This window comes from Uranotaenia lowii, chromosome 1 (assembly GCF_029784155.1).
Source record: "Uranotaenia lowii strain MFRU-FL chromosome 1, ASM2978415v1, whole genome shotgun sequence".
In the NCBI taxonomy this organism is placed as follows: Eukaryota; Metazoa; Arthropoda; class Insecta; order Diptera; family Culicidae; genus Uranotaenia; species Uranotaenia lowii.
This window is the reverse complement of record NC_073691.1, coordinates 194,406,934-194,423,194: the sequence shown is the minus strand read 5'-3', so window position 1 is coordinate 194,423,194 and position 16,261 is coordinate 194,406,934. Positions and strand designations below refer to the sequence as shown.

Here is a 16,261-nt window from a genome sequence, read left to right as displayed (position 1 = left end):
CAAAAGTTATAAATCTTCAAAAACTAGTTATCTTTTTTCAAGGTAATATTCATAACTATTAATGAGAGTCGCTGCTTCGAACATTTTGACGCAGCATTTACAGTAATGAATATCACCCTGAAAAAAGATACCCCATTTTTGAAGTCCAATAACTTTTTTATCATAAGTCAAATCGAAATGCAGTCTTTGGACAAAATATTTGTCATAGTTTTAACTTTAAAATCCGTTTTCAAAAGAAACCGGTCGAAGAAGGCCAAAGTTATTCATGAAAAACTGGATTTTCATGTTCCTACCGAACAAAATGTCTCAAAATCCCATACAAATTTTAGGCTCGTTGAGCGACCCTTTCCCGTGATCCGATCTGGCCCCAATTTGGCATGAGACCTTCTACTAGGCCTAGGCAGAATCACTTTAAACCTGCAACGCATGAAATTTCACAAGCTTGAAATTTTCCATACAAATTTAGGGCAGTTTAGGTATCCATAGAAAAGATTTCAACAGATGTCGTTCCTATGGAATAGAGAAAAAATGGCAATCCTACAAGACCTGTATACACTCACTGACGCCACTTATGAACGCTTAGCGAATTCAAACTTACTTACCAGAAACTATAACAGAAAGTGATCACCTAGTAAAATGTTACATTTGAGAACATCTCAATAGATACAGTAGAAATATGACGATTTTGACAGGCCGAGATTCAACCGATTCTCCTCTATCTTTGTCCTTTCCATTGTTTCCGCGACGCACCGTGCATCGAAAACCAAAAAATAAATAAATATACAGAAACCCAGAGGGCAAACCACCCCGCTTTCCCCAGAAGCCCACCATTTCCCAGAAGGGCGATGTCCTCTCGATGGAGTGCATCCTGGAGGCCCTACCGGTGGCTGACATTAACTGGTATCACGGCACCGACGCGATCACCGACGGCGAACGGTTCAAGATCTTGCGCAAAGCGATCTCAAACGATACGTATCTGCTGACGTTGCAAATCACGCAACCGACCGCCAACGACGGGGGAATCTATCGGTGCCACGCCTTTAATCCGTTCGGCGAAAGCAACGCGCACATAACGCTTAACTTTAAAGGTATTTTTTTTTGTTGTTGTTTCTACATATTTCCTTTCCGTTCCCCATTTATTTCGCTCGAATCCTCACGTATCACGAACTGTCCAGCTCCCTCTTCCTTCTCACCCATCTTGAAATTTGTTTTTCAAAAGACTAAAAGAAGTATTCGAGTGGAATCTCACCGATTAAGCTGCTTCCAGTTTGTTGCTGTAACTGAGTACTTGTCGTACGAAGAATAATGTTATTACGATAGCAAATCTTAAAAAAAAACACTTTATAGTTTTGCAATGACACAATTTATCCAAGCACGAATCACCTTTGTTTTCGTTGGTTGTCGTACCTACTCCTCGGTAGCGTTCGTCAAAGATAGATCTAATAAGCTAATAACAAACAAGTAACGATTTTACCGGTTTTCGTTTTGTCATCAATCCATCCATCAATTTACAGAATAATAGCGTTAGTTCGATTTGATTTAGCTTGTTACGAGTTTGGAGTATGGAAAAGTAAGTTTTCGCAGCTGCCCCCTATTTAAAAAAAACTCTGTGAATCCTAACATTATTTCGGGCACCTAGATACTTTGATCATCAGCAAACTGATTAGCTTATGGTGGTCTTTTCCAAGCATCCTGAATACGACCAAACCAATCTAACCTTTTCTATCCTTCCGTCTATCCGTGAACCTTCCTGCGTCGATCTAGCGAACGAGAACGATCGAGGCTTTGCCCCGTCGTTCCTGGAGAAGCCGAAGATCATACCGAATAAGCTGGGCACGCTGATTACGATGAAGTGTAGATGTAGATCGAAACCGAAACCGACCGTCAAGTGGATGCGAAAGAAACAGGAAGTCAAATCATCGAACAAGGTCGCCCTCGAGGTGAAAACCATCGAAGAGGACACCTACGAGCTGACGCTGAACATCAAAGATCCGAGCGCCGAGGATGGCGGCAGCTACTCGTGCGTCATCAGCAACGAGTTCGGCGAAAGCAGCGCCACCCTGAATCTGAACATCGAATCCGAACAGGAATCGACCAAGAACGCTCCGATCTTCGTTGAGAAGCCGCACATTGTTTCGCTCGATAATGGCAAACTGGTGCGGATGGAGTGCAAGGTCAAAACCGATATCAAACCAGACATCACCTGGACTCGGGAGGGCAAACTGCTGCAGGAAACCAGCAAGCTCAAGATGACGATGACGACTGAGAAGGACGTCTACCATATCTCGCTGGTGCTGAAGGATCCACAGACGGAAGACTCCGGCACGTACAAGTGCAACATCAAGAATCTTCTCGGTGAATTAAATGCCAATTTAATTCTTAACATTGAGAGTAAGTATATTCACTGTTGCGGCATTTTTGGCCTTTGATGCTTACCAGTTTCTTTCTCTTTCCTATCATCTGCAGTTGTTCCAGTGATCAAAGAAAAACCAAAACTGGTAACGAACGTGAAGAAGCGAACGGCATCGATCGAGTGTTCGGTGGCGTCTCGCTTTAAACCGGAGTGCATTTGGATGAAGGAGACCACGGTGATCAAGGAAACGCACCGTCACCTGATCAAGATTGAGGAGACGCGCGAGGGCGAGTTCTCGGTGCGGCTCAGCATTTCCGAAATGAGCGAGGCCGACTTCGGTGCCTACAAACTGGTGGCCAAGAACGACAAGGGCCAGGCCACCTCGCAGGTCATCGAGATCAAGGACATCGTGTTCGAAAAGCCACCGCCGACCAAGCCGATTATCGACCAGAAGCTGAAGGACGTGGAAATCGACGAGGGTGGCAACCTGGAGCTGGTCGTTGGGCTGAAGAACCCAGACAAGCACTTCAAGGTGTACTGGATGAAGAACAAAACCGTTCTGAAGGCCAGCGAAACCGTCATTCAGGAGTTCAATGGAAGAACGGCATCGTTGAAGGTCATGAATTGTACCGTCGAGGATGCTGCCACCTACAAGGTGTCGATCAGCAACGAAATCCAGAGCGATGAGTCCGAATCGAAGGTGACGATAAAGGCGAAACCGAAGAAGAAGGACGAAGAAAAGAAGAAGGTTGTCAAGAAGGTCGAGGAGAAGAAGGAGGAAAAGAAGGAAGAGAAGGTCGAAGAAAAGAAGGTCGAGCTCAAGGTGGAAAAGAAGGTCGAAGAGAAGAAGGCCGAGGTCAAGGTGGAAGAAAAGAAGCTGGAAGTCAAGGTCGAAGAGAAAAAGGCTGAGGTCAAGGTGGAAGCCAAGAAGACCGAGGTCAAGGTGGAAGAGAAGAAGGCCGAGCTCAAGGTGGAAGAGAAGAAGGTTGAAGCCAAGAAGGTCGAAGAGAAGAAGGTCGAAGAAAAGAAGGTTGAGCTGAAGAAGGTTGAGGAGAAGAAGGTCGAGGAGAAGAAGGTCGAAGAGAAGAAGGCCCTCAAGAAGACGGAAGCTAAGAAGGAAGAAAAGATCGAGATTAAGATCGAAGAGGAGAAGAAGGTCGCCGGCAAGAAGGAGGACAAAATCGAAATCAAGATCGAAGAAGAGAAGAAGGTATGGGTAGCTTGGTTCGAACGCCAATAAAAATTTCAACGAAATTTCTTATCTTTTACAGCCCGCACAGAAAGGACTCGAGGCCCCGAGCATCGAAATCGTTCGTGACAAGAACGGCCGACGGGGTTCATTCCTTGACGATGGAAGGCGACCAAGTTTGTTGCAAACCGACGATGTGAGTATTGGAGCCCGGATCAACTGTTCCGTACCAATCGATTGTAATTTGTTCCAATTTAATCTCGTGTATACTTTTGTATTAGTATCTAAGTATCGAAAGGAGATCTCCAAAATCGAATTCTTTTCTGAAATATTCACTCAAATGCCAACCTGTACATCGATTAAGTTTGGGAAATCAATCCCTCGTACAGGGTTGATGGTCCCACAACATATTTTTAACTGTTTTTTTTTTTATAACTAATAATCTGTTTATTTCTCCTTGACGATTATCTACGACGTTGCATGATTTGATCGGTTTCATCTTATCCAACTGCGACCCTCTTAGACAAAACTGCGACCCGGAGAAGTGCTTGACGATCGAAAGGTGAATATTTGGGACCTGAAGAGCTGGGCCAGAATTGCCCCACTCAATCCAGGGACTAATTATTCACCCAAATGCTAACGAACTACATCGATGTCGACATCGATCGTCGATCGAGCTGACTCCGGATCGGGTTACGTGTTACAAACGTTTTTGAAACCTATAGCTGTGGCAATAGACTGAGTCGATGTGGGGTCTTTTTTGATTATCTCAAACCCTGGGGTATGAAATGCTTCGTTTTGGTTCAAAACTCATCCATGGTTTTTTGAAGAATTTTTAAGTAACGTTTACATGAGTTAATTTGATCTTTAAGGTTTGTATGGAAAAATTGAATATTTTGTACTGAAAATCAACATTATTTTCGTTTCTTCTGAGGAACCGAGTCTGCTTCTGGTTTTTGAGTTTATTAATAAATTTTTAATGAAAATTTTCCGCTTAACAACTTTGTCCATGACCGTAACTTCGTATCTTATTAGGCAAAAAAGTTATTAGCTAATAAATAGGGATATGTCTTTTGACATTGAAAAACAATAAATTGAATTGACATCACTGCTGATGCCTCGCGAAGTATTCCATGGCAAGTTGTCATACAATACCTCGCTAGGCACCCAGCAGTGATGTCAATTGAATTTATTGGTTTTCAATGCCAAACTGTTTTGCCTTATAAGATACAAAGTTACGGTCTTGGACAAAGTTGTTCAGCAAAAAATTTCCTTTGGAATTTGCACAAAACCCACAAGCAGGCTCAGTTCCACAGAAGAAACAAAAATAATGGAAAATTTCATTTCAGTACAAAATATGCCATTTTTCCATACAACCCTAAAAGTTCAAATTTACTTATGTAAATCTATCACAATCACAACTCAAAAACTAATCAAACAAATGAAACAAAAAATTTGGTATGGGATGGTTTTAGGGTACAAGAAACAGTTCAATGAATATTCTGCACCCATCCCTCTTTCCAATGGGGAGATAGAAAGAGAGGAGGGGGGTCCCTTATAACTGAGCAAATGGAACCAAATTTGGCTGAATCAAAGCAATCGAAAGATTCTTTTTAATTCAACCACGGAATCTTTCGATTGCTTTGATTCGGTAGAATCATTCTACCAAGTAGGCTCACATCACAATAGTGTGACCAAATTTTGCATGGGAGGATATCAGAATACAATAAATGTTTGTATGATTATATGAAACCCCTCCGTCCTTCCAATGAGGAAAATAGGAGATGGGGGGGGGGGGGGGGGGGGCTTTTCTACAATTTTTTTTAACTGAAGAACTAATCGGACAAATGGGACCAAATTTTTTCGGGGTTTCTTTTGTTGATTTTGTGCGGTGATGTTTTTAAAAAATTAGCTAGTTTTACGTTTCAGTCTACTTTTATTCGACCATCCTCAGCAACACAGCAATTTTCCGCCTGCTAGTGCCGAGCAAAAAGACGAGCTTTTTTTTACTTAAATCGAGCACTTATCGATCAAAAGGGAAAAAAGCTTTCTTCAAAGAGGTTGTTTGCATACAAATAATTATGGACCCTCCCTTTTTTCAAGACGGAGTAGGAAAGAAACAAGTTTTTTTTTCATATTTCATTTGGCATTAACTGACCCGATGTGCTTTGATACACCTTGCATGGAAAAAAATTAAGTTCATTAAAATTGTTGTAGTTAATATAAATTTTCTTTTCGATTGAATTTCAATATTAAAGAGTCTATTCGAACAAAAAATGCAACATTTTTTTGTGAATAATTTTTTGAAGGTAGGAATGAAAATTGATGAAATTTTCAGCGAAGCCACCTAGTAATGTAATGTGTTTGTGTGCATAATTTGGTAACAATCTGTCAAGTCGTTTTTGAGATACCTTTGAAAACTGAAACAAGTTAACAAAATTTTTTGAGCAGGAATGAGAAAAACTCAGGAAATCCTAGTTAGAGACCTTGAAACAGCTGGAAATCAACTTATTGAACAAAATTGCATATGGGAAATCAATTAAGAAGTGCAAGAGGGTCTAACAGTGAGCTCAAATTTCAATTTTAGTTAAAATGATTGATTCCATGAAGTTCCCCACGTTGGGCGCCAAGATGTAGCCGCCACTGACCGATCCCTTACTGGCGTACGACTTAAGCGCCACTCCGTTAGGAAATCGTACGCCACGGTTTAATATGCCCGGTGAGGGCGAGTCCATAAATTGTCCTTTAAAGTGGTTAAGGATCGGATCAGATAGGGCTCTCCAAATAGCTAACCCAAAACGCGACGAAACTAGTTCATCATACCAAAATTGCAATCAACCAATATAAAATATCGGAACAACTCAATTATAGTCCGCCCATACCTGGCGATCTCATCACTCAGCTGACGACCTCCCGAATCCCAATTACAACCAACAATTTAGGCGCATATGTCCTTCCCCGGACTACCCCAGTGTGGTCAAAATCCTCAATAAACCAATTAATAAGCTCAGGGGTCAATTACGGTTTAACAATTTTATTCTTTACGTTAAGTTTTTGATTATGGCATTTTTAAATGTATCCTACTGTCTAGCTCCTACTTGCGTGCAATCATTTAAACGCCTAAATTTATACCTCTCCATACGTGCGTGTTTTCATGCGACAAGCTTTCGAGCAGCATAGCTTGTCGCACTCAAATTAATGCTTTTGATAGTGGGGCTTCCGTTAAGGATGGAACGGAAATTCGGCCTCGACACTAAATGTTGCGCAAAACGGAGATCAGATCACCGTCGTTCAGGAAATGCATGAATCCCCAACTAGAGAGTCATATATGGATGACCCCTTCAATGCCAATCACTGGTTATTGGAATGGACTCACCGATTCCAACGCTCCTGTTACTCGCAGCAGACGGAGAGACGACTGGCGGGACTGATATGTAACGAATCACGCTGCTCTGGATGCTGTTGGCTATGTTAGCACCGTTCGGGCGCTCGCTGAAGGTGTCTATATCGATCGTCTCACCGCCTGTGCTGAGCCGATGTGCCTGTGCTTGACCTGGGGTCAAAGGTCGCTGACCTACGCTGTGGCTTGCTACCTGACCTTGAACGGCTGCTACGTGTTGTTAGATGTTGGCTGCAACGATAGTCTGCGCTGCTCTGACCACGTGGAGTTCCCGTAACTCCCACCGGGACGTTATGTTGGCGAAACGTCCCGCTTCCGACGAATGCTGTTGTCGGGTGTTCCGGAGCAACGGGAAAACGGCAGCAGCGGAGTGCGACGAGGTCCCCGTGAGACCGATCTGAGAATAGACGTGCCTATTCGACACCAGAAAGCATTAAAACACGCACGAAAAACCTAGCACGTATATGCTACCTTTAACGAACTAATTGTTACGCAACCTTTCACTTGGTACGCACTTTTCTACTATTAATTATCTAGCTAAAGAAATTGAAAAAAGAAACTATAAACTAACTGAAAACTCTGACCACACATCAATTTACATTGATTCGGACTCAATGTAGCTCGGCCCACGTACACGTCCACTGCCAATCACGCTCAAGAAACATTTGATCGTCTCCTTGAGCTCTCAGTGCAGGGAAAGAGATCTTGCTACAAACGCCCTCGGCGGAAGTTCATCATCCTCGAGAGCTCTAAAGATTATCTCAAGAGATTAGAGATTCGGCTAATTCATTAGGATCGCAGTAGCTAATTGATTCTAGCTGAAACGATTCAACACCCACGGGAGAATGTATGAACGCGACCTCTGGCGTGTCTAACCGCATTGCTCAAACCGTCGATCGCGCGAATCGATATTATGCTCGAGATAGATCGAGGGGCGGACAAACTGGGCCTACTTTAAGGCGGAGAGTAAATGTTGAATTTTCGAACATGCGGACTGCTACAGAAGTTAAGGAATGTGAGATGTTTTATCAAGCACAATAAAAAAAATGGTAAATTTTTATCACTGGCTCGTCTAGCTAACTAATAAACTGGCCCGACTTTATTTTTACAATGAGTAAGTGCTGCCCACCGGTAAAATAAACAAAATACGGTGGCCAAATCGTGCGCAAAATATTTGGACCGCTGCTGGTGGGGAGATAATTTGAGAAAAAAAAATCGTAACGAACAGCAAAACGCATTCTTTACCGGGTACCTGGCAGGTTTTCAACCAGATTCTTTTCTTTTACAAGTGGAAAAAATTAAAAATTTGATGCATGTTAATTGAGGAGGCTGACGGTCTGTGGAAGCTGCAAATCGGTCAGTGTTTCATAAACAAAGAAAACTGCCTCCGAAAGCGACCATTTTCCATGCATAACACTTCAATAGGTCCTGCAAAGTTTATACCTTGTTTTGGTTGGATCTGAAATAATGCCATTACGCGGAAGCTGCCCACCGGTGAAAGAAACTCAATACGGTGGTCAAATCATGGGCAAAATATTTGGACTGATAGTTGAGATATTTTGAATAATTTTGTAATGAACAACAAAACGAACCCTTTAGCGGTCATCTGGCAGGTTTCAAACCAGGAATTCATCGTTGACAAGTCTCGTCTGTATGTGACCATTTCCTCTGCAAAGTACTTCAATACTTCTATTACACAAAAACTGTGGTGAAGTGATAAAAAGTCAAATATATTGTTTTTGTGCCGAAGGAGGAAAACTGGCTAAATTTGTCATAACATCGAATTAGAAATTTTTAGTAATTTTGAAGGCCTAGCTTCAGAAAATAGAAAACGTAATCAAAAATAGACTTCAGTTAAAAAAAAAAACCAGTGCTTTATAGTATACACTATAGATGGAGCGAGTGGTGCCCAAAAATGAAAGTCGAAAAACTTCTTATTTGGATGCTATCTCAAAAACGACTTGATAGAACGTCACAAAAATGTAAATATGTAAACATTAACTTCTAGGCAGCTTCGCTGAAAATTTCATCAATTTCCACCGATGCATTCAAAAGTTATTCACAAACAAGTGTAGCATTTTTTCGGATACACTTTGATTTTTCATCGCATCTGAGCGTAACTACAAGATTTCAAGCTTGCAGAAGTCATCCTTTAGAAAATAAAAATAGGATGGATCTTCAATAAATAAACCCTTTAAGTTTGAAAAAAAGTCACCCCTTTTTGAAGCGGGAGAAGTAATTAGATACAGGCAAATTTGTATATAGTTGAAAAGTGTGACAAACTTTATGAAAACATTGAAACATTGCACAATGGGGGAAAAAGTGTATAAACCGCGAAGAAATTCAATATCTTCCGTCCTACATGAACCAACTTTGCTTTCGTGAAAATGTCCGGAAAATCGATTGATCATAGTTTCAGACACCACACGAGCTTACGAACGGAGATTTAGTGCCTTTTGAACCCCTATTTCCCCTTTATTTTCACCGATTTTGACAACAAAATTTTGAACAAAACTAGATCTATCTTGTGCGATTTTTTTCTCTGAATCAAAGGAAGGCTCTTTGAGCCAACACACGCATCGGAAAATGAAGTTATAACCGTTTTACCCTCATTTTTCAATTAATTGGGAAAAACGCATGTTCGGACTTGAAAATTTTGAATAAAATGCGACCTATCTTGAATGATTTTTTCCAGAGAAGTCGAATTCAGGCTGTTAGAGCCACCACACGCATTGGGAAATAGAGTTATGGCTGTTTTAACCTAAATTCCCCTTCATTTTTTAATTAATTGAGAAAACAGCATGTTCGGACTTGAAAATTTCGATTCAAATGAGACTTATCTTGTGTGGTTTTTTCGAGGAATCAAATGGAGGCTATTAGAGACACCATACGCACCGTAAAATAGAGCTATGACCGTTTTACCCTCAATGTCCCAACATTTTCAATATAGTTCAGAAAAAGCATGTTCGGACTTTACAATTTTGAATCAAATGAGGCCTAGCTTGTGTGTTTTTGCTCAGGAATGGAATGAAGGCTATTTGAGCCATCAAACGCATCTCAAAATGGAGTTATGGCTGTTTTAACCTAAATTCTCCTACATATTTTAAATAAAATAAATTCTCCTACATATTTTAAATATTTCAGAAAAAGCACGTTCTGACTCGAAAATTTTGAACCAAATAAGAATTATCTTGTTTGATTTTTTTTGAGAAATCGAGTGCAGGCAAATAGCCGCACGCTTCGGAAAATGGAATTATAACCGTTTTATCCACAATTTCTTAACATTTTAAATATAGTTCAGAAAAAGCTTGTTCGAACTTAAAAATTTTGGCCCAAATGAGATTTATCTTATGTGATTTTCCCATGTGGAAAAACCTGCAAACGAGAAAAACGCGATTGAAATATCAGCTATATTTCCAATTTATCTCTCAAACTAAAAAATCACCGACAGTTTTTTCGTAGTGAACAGTTCAAGTTGATCATTTTACAATATTTTCTGCCAAAAAAAAATTTCCTCCAAAAAATATCAAATTAGAACCAAAAATGCTCCGTGTGACACTTTTTCGTAGAATCAGAACGCATGCCGATGCTAGTTCTATGAAAAACTGTCACACGGCTACAATTTTTCCATCATCTTAAAAGTTCGCGTAGTTTAGTTTTTTCTCAAAAACTCATGCTAAGCCGTAAGTTGAGAAAAACGTTCCTCTTTGTTTATAAAAATGTATAGTTGAGTATGGATCCTGTAAGAAAAGCCTACCGAAAAGTGTGAAAAGTTCTTCGAATAAAACACTCAAGGCTTCTCGCTCCTCCTCTGCCCTCTATTGAAGTGTTCTTTTTAGTGAATAACATTAAATTTAACAGTTTGAACTCATCTTAAGAGAATTTTTTGAAAAAATTGCATTTTTCATAGAATTTTTCTAGTGTGACATTCTTGCGTAGAACTATCAACATAGAGACAACCACCTTGATGAAAATTTTGTATAAGTTCAGAACAAAATATACTTGTTTGTGTTTTTATTCGAAAGTTAACACTAAAAGAGACCGTTTCCAGCAAAAAAGTGAAAATGACCCAAAAGTCGCATGGGACATTCTTCCTTGGAACGGCAGTACATTTGTTCTAAAATTGTCCAGTTCGAGCAAGCTTTTTTCTGAATTTATTGAAAAATATTGGGAAATTAAGGGTAAAACAGCCATAACTCCAGTAAGCGATGCGTGCGGTGGCTCAAAGTTCCTTAGTTTGATTCCTCGAAAACAATCACACAAAATAAGTCTCAAATACTGTGGTTTAGTCCAGTGATGGAATCAATCGATTATCTTCTTATAGCTTCCATACAGCCAAGAGGTTCGGAGGTTTATCTAAATCAGTGTTATTTCCCAATTATTTGGATGCAAACGTAGAAATAAATCAATCATATTCACTTTTCGGGAATGAGTATGGCTGTGAGTTCCGTCCGAAAGCGAACGGGTTTCAGCTAAATAATAATGGTGCGATGCACTTTCTACTGGGTATCGATGATCTTAAAATAGTGCAGAACAAATGTTTTCCTGCCATCTTTTCGATCCAATCAGTGACCGCGACGCCGCACTTTTAATTATCCGAATGGCATCTCGAATTATTCCTGCGGCAAACAGGTGCCAAGCGTGTTCTTTTTTTCTCAACCATTTCCTCTGATTTTCCGAGAGTTGTTGATGGCACACCGGGGAAACTTTGGAAGGAAGCTAGAAGGTGTCTTGTAGTTTTTTTTCCCCTGAACATGATGATAAATGTTGAGAGCACTAATTCTGCACTGCCATTAATCTGTTGATTTGATTTTCGGTGTCTCGTCGCTTTGTGTGATATTCAAATGCGGTGGGTCGTCCAAAAATGCGGATTGTTAAAATTATGTTTCTCTATTTGTACGTGATCAAATTTTCACATTTTGCCGGGTTCGGAAACAATTTTTCGAAGGGTCAACTGAGTCTCGGCAGAAACGTTCCGGTTTCGATCGACGCTCTTTGCCTGTATGCTCTAGAATGGAATCCATCACCCGTCGTTGTTGGTGGCGATTTGATGGATTAGAAAAAAGCATTAGCTTCATTGCCGCAATAATACTAAACCAAGTTTTATTTCTTTACACTTTGTTTTTCGCATTCATTGCGATCGCACCTCATTCTGATTTCCGAAACGGAACGCTGCCGTTGCGGTTATATTCGGTTTGGACATTGAAACTTTTAAAAATACCAATTTCGGCCAATGGATGGATCATCGGACGGTTTGCAGAAACGGCGCCCATCAATTGATGTGCGACGGCCGAGCATCGCGGATATGGACGAAAAAATCAACCAACCCTCGACGCCGCTGCGAGCCATCGGAGAAGAAGGCAAAGCTGCCTGCATCGTTGACTTCCAGGAGAGCTATTCCGCCGTTGAAGGTTTGCAACCCGATTTCCGACTGGCTGCTTTCACTGCTTCCGCTTTCGCAAATAGTTTCGCTTATCTTCGTGGAAATCACAATATTTCAATAGCTACAGATAGAGCTTTCGCTTGCTTTCGCAAAAAATGCACCTCAGTTACTTCGAAACGCTAACAAACTTCTTCCGCACAGATCAAACCGGTTACATTTCGGTGCAAGTCGAAGGTAATCCGGCGCCAACGTGGAAGTTCTTCAAGGGTATCACCGAACTCAACGATGGTGGCCGATACAAACATCACACCGACGGAGAGAGCAACACCATCACCCTTTGCATCCGAAAGGTCAAGCCCAACGACGAGGGCAAATACCGGGTGGTGGTGTCCAATCCTCACGGCGAGGACAGTGCCGATGTGCAGCTGTACGTGTCCGATTCCAGCGGCATGGATTTCCGTGCTATGTTGAAGAAACGCAAATACGCCAAGTGGGGCAAGGAGGAGAAGGACCCAGACTGGGGCGACCTGAAGGAGGTGGAAAAACCGAAACCTCAACTCAAGAAAGTCGAAAGGGTAGGCCAGCTTCCACTGAGCCACGAACGCTTACCATCGAATGCGGGGCCTCCAATACCTGGTGTCACTAACAACCCCATTCTATGTTTTGTGTTTCTGTTTTGATCGCAACTCCGTGCCATTTCTGGATAATCCTTTCAGATTGGCATGGAGTTCCACTGCAAAATTCAACTCATCTAACAAACTTTTCCAATCCTTCTAGAAACAAGATACTTTCTCGAAACCACTGGTCGATATCACCTGCAAGGAGGGCAAAGAGAAGAAGGTCGTGTTCGAGGCCTCGTTCACCAAACCCAACGCCAAGGCCAAGTGGATGCTGCGCAAGGACGAAATCTTCACCGGCCAGAAGTACAAATTCAAGGTCGAGGGCGAGAACTACCTGTGTGCGATCTTCAATCCCAAGGTCGAGGACAGTGGCAAGTACACCCTGGAGATTGCCGGAATTGCTTGTTCCGCCTATCTGACCGTCGAGGAGGCTGACCCAGTGTACAAGTTCACCAAGCTGCTCAAGAAGACCGAGAAGGGCTTCGTACAGCACGATACCCATCTGGAGTGTGCCGTTGACAATTCGCTGGCACCGATCTCCTGGTGGAAGGGAGAGACCAAGCTGGAGAACAATGATAAGTATGTCATTGGAAAGGATCTCCAAGGCACTGTCAACCTAATCATCAAGAACACCGTCAACGAAGATGCCGACACCTACACCTGTAAAATCGACAAACAAACGGACAAAACCGAAACCAAGCTCAAGGTTATGGAGTACAATTACAAGTTCACCAAGGTACTCAAGAGCCAGTCGTTGTTCGTTAAGGATACGGTTACGTTGGCTTGTGAGCTGGATCATGTGCTCGGAACGGTCGAATGGTTCAAGGGAGACACCAAGGTTGTCGAAAACGATAAGGTCCAGATCATCAAGGATGGTCGTAAGCACAAGCTTGTTCTCAAGGATGTCGAGAAGGCTGACAGTGGAATGTACCGATGCGTGAGCAACGCCGACAAAACCGAAGCTGAAATAAGTGTTAAGCGTAAGTTTTATCCTCGGAAACTTAAACAAACCCCATGTTCTAACACTTGAATTTCCGCCTTCAGGACCAAACAAGATCATGAAGAAGATGAAGGACGCCGTCGGGGATGAAACGCAACCAATTACCCTGGAGGTGCAGTTCCAGGACGAAGAAGCCGAGTTTGCGTTCTTCCTTGGCGATACCGAGCTGAAGAAGAGTGACCGAATCGATATCGTCTCGCTTGGCGATGGAACCCATCAGCTGATCTTCAAGCAGCTGGAACTGAGCGATGCCGGCGAGATTCGGTGCGAGTGCGGTCCTCTTACCAGCAAATGTACGCTGAAGGTCAACAAGAAGGAGACGAAGCCCAAGTTCGAAGTTCCGCCCAAGGTGGAAGCCCCTGCCAAGGAGCCGAAGGTGGTCGAAATTCCATTCACAAGTAAGTGCGCATTTGACGGGGTGCCATTGCATATTGGGGTTTTACACATCTGTCGTCCAAATAAATTCACTTTCAATTTTCGTCTTTTATTCACTGTACTTTAAACCATTCTGTGCAGCCGGTGAGTCTCGCCAATCCAAGGTCACCGCCAAGGTGTTCAAGGATGGTAAACCAGTACCACTGGAAGATGTTGATATAGTTGTAGAGAAGGACAAAGTCGTTCTCAAGTTTAAGAAAACCGAGTTCAAGGACTCGGGCGAGTTCAAAATTGTATTGGAGAATGCTCAAGGTACTGAGGAGCATACCACCAATGTTGTATTCCAGGACAAACCGCAGGCTCCGCAGGATATCGAGTGTACCAATATTTTCCAGACACGCTGCGTGGTCAAGTGGAAGGCACCCGTCAACGATGGTGGAGCACCACTGGAGAAGTACGTGCTGGAACGACAAGATGTATTCAAACGATCGGGCTGGGATGTTCTCCAGGAAGTGCCTGGTGATACATTGAAATTCGCTTGCACCGATTTGGTTGCGGGTAGACATTACAAATTCCGTGTGAAAGCTGTCAACAAAATGGGTCAATCGGAATACTGTAGCATGGAAGATGACATCATTGCCAAGGACCCGTGGAATGAGCCAGATCCCCCACGAGATCTGATCATTTCAGATTGGGACAAAGATTTCGTTGAGCTCACATGGAAAGTACCTGCTACCGATGGTGGCGCACCCATTGAGAGCTACGTTGTAGAATATAAACCATATACTGCGGCAAATTGGAAGCCGTACGAAGATGTTGGTCCAAATTGCCTCACATCCACTGTTCGAGGACTCAAGGAAGGCGAAACGTTTGAGTTCCGCGTAAAAGCCGTCAATAAAGGTGGTGCCAGTAAGCCAAGCAACAGTACGGAGCCACTTAAAATCAGAGACAGATACGTCAAACCATTCATCGAGGGTGAAGGTATCAAACCGATCACGCTTAAAAAGGGGCAAACTATTCGCTACTATGTGCAATACGGTGGTGAGCCCGAACCGGAGGTAGTCTGGAAGAAGGATGACATTCTTGTTATCTGTGATTCCGAAAAACGGAAAACGATAGATGTTGAACACAATGCAACCACCATTCAAGTTCGCCACGCGGTCCGAGCCGATTCAGGCAATTACAAACTAACACTTAAGAACAGTAGCGGTGAGTTCGTGACCGAAGCTAAAGTTCTCGTACTTGATGTCCCAACGCAGCCAATCGGTCCGATCAAAATTGAAAAGGCCCGAGCAAACCATGTGGTCATCAGCTGGAAGCCACCAGAAGATAGTGGCGGCTGCCCCTTGACCGGATACCTTCTGGAAAAGATGGACGTAGAAAACGGAACATGGCTGCAGGCCGGAGAATGTGGTGCCGATCAACTCTCTTTTGACTTCCAGCATTTACAAAAAGGAAGGAAGTTTGAGTTCCGTGTCAAAGCGTACAACAAGGAAGGTGAATCGACACCACTCGAAACACTGCTTGCGGTAAAAACTGTCAATCCCTATGGTAAGTCTGAAAACGTCTTTTCTGGTCGATGTTATAGTTTTTCAATTTCGGAAGACTTTGTCAAAATTCGCCATCTGAACTCGAAAAAAATGTTGATATAGTTGCGAGGTCAGCTTAAACCTAACGCTGTCTCAAAATGGTACCAAACATACTTTCCTCTTAACCCGTGTTTTCCTAACAGAGCCGCCAGTTCCGCCAGGCAAACCAACCGTGGATGACTACGGTGTCGACTTCGTCGAACTGAAATGGACGCCACCGGAGAAGGACGGTGGACGACCAATCACTCACTACATCATCGAATTCAAAAACAAATTCCTTACGGATTGGACCGAATGTGCCAAGACAGAGACGGCCGATTGCGTTGGTAAGGTGCACGGCCTGAAGGAGAAG

The 16,261-nt window shown here is 42.6% G+C and overlaps 1 protein-coding gene across 1 annotated transcript in view; it reads left to right on the top strand.

Moving 5' to 3' along the window:
- The window catches only part of LOC129738262 (twitchin-like), a gene marked incomplete at its 3' end in the record, with an annotated part of 79,843 nt that extends 63,582 nt beyond the window's left edge, over positions 1 to 16,261 (top strand). The window contains exons 8-18 of the mRNA XM_055729445.1: positions 787 to 1,088; positions 1,765 to 2,391; positions 2,467 to 3,563; positions 3,625 to 3,738; positions 4,066 to 4,104; positions 12,203 to 12,353; positions 12,527 to 12,900; positions 13,103 to 13,925; positions 13,990 to 14,343; positions 14,462 to 15,871; positions 16,053 to 16,261. Coding sequence (XP_055585420.1) covers positions 787 to 1,088; positions 1,765 to 2,391; positions 2,467 to 3,563; positions 3,625 to 3,738; positions 4,066 to 4,104; positions 12,203 to 12,353; positions 12,527 to 12,900; positions 13,103 to 13,925; positions 13,990 to 14,343; positions 14,462 to 15,871; positions 16,053 to 16,261 — 5,500 coding nt within the window. The remainder of the gene's footprint in view (positions 1 to 786; positions 1,089 to 1,764; positions 2,392 to 2,466; positions 3,564 to 3,624; positions 3,739 to 4,065; positions 4,105 to 12,202; positions 12,354 to 12,526; positions 12,901 to 13,102; positions 13,926 to 13,989; positions 14,344 to 14,461; positions 15,872 to 16,052) is intronic.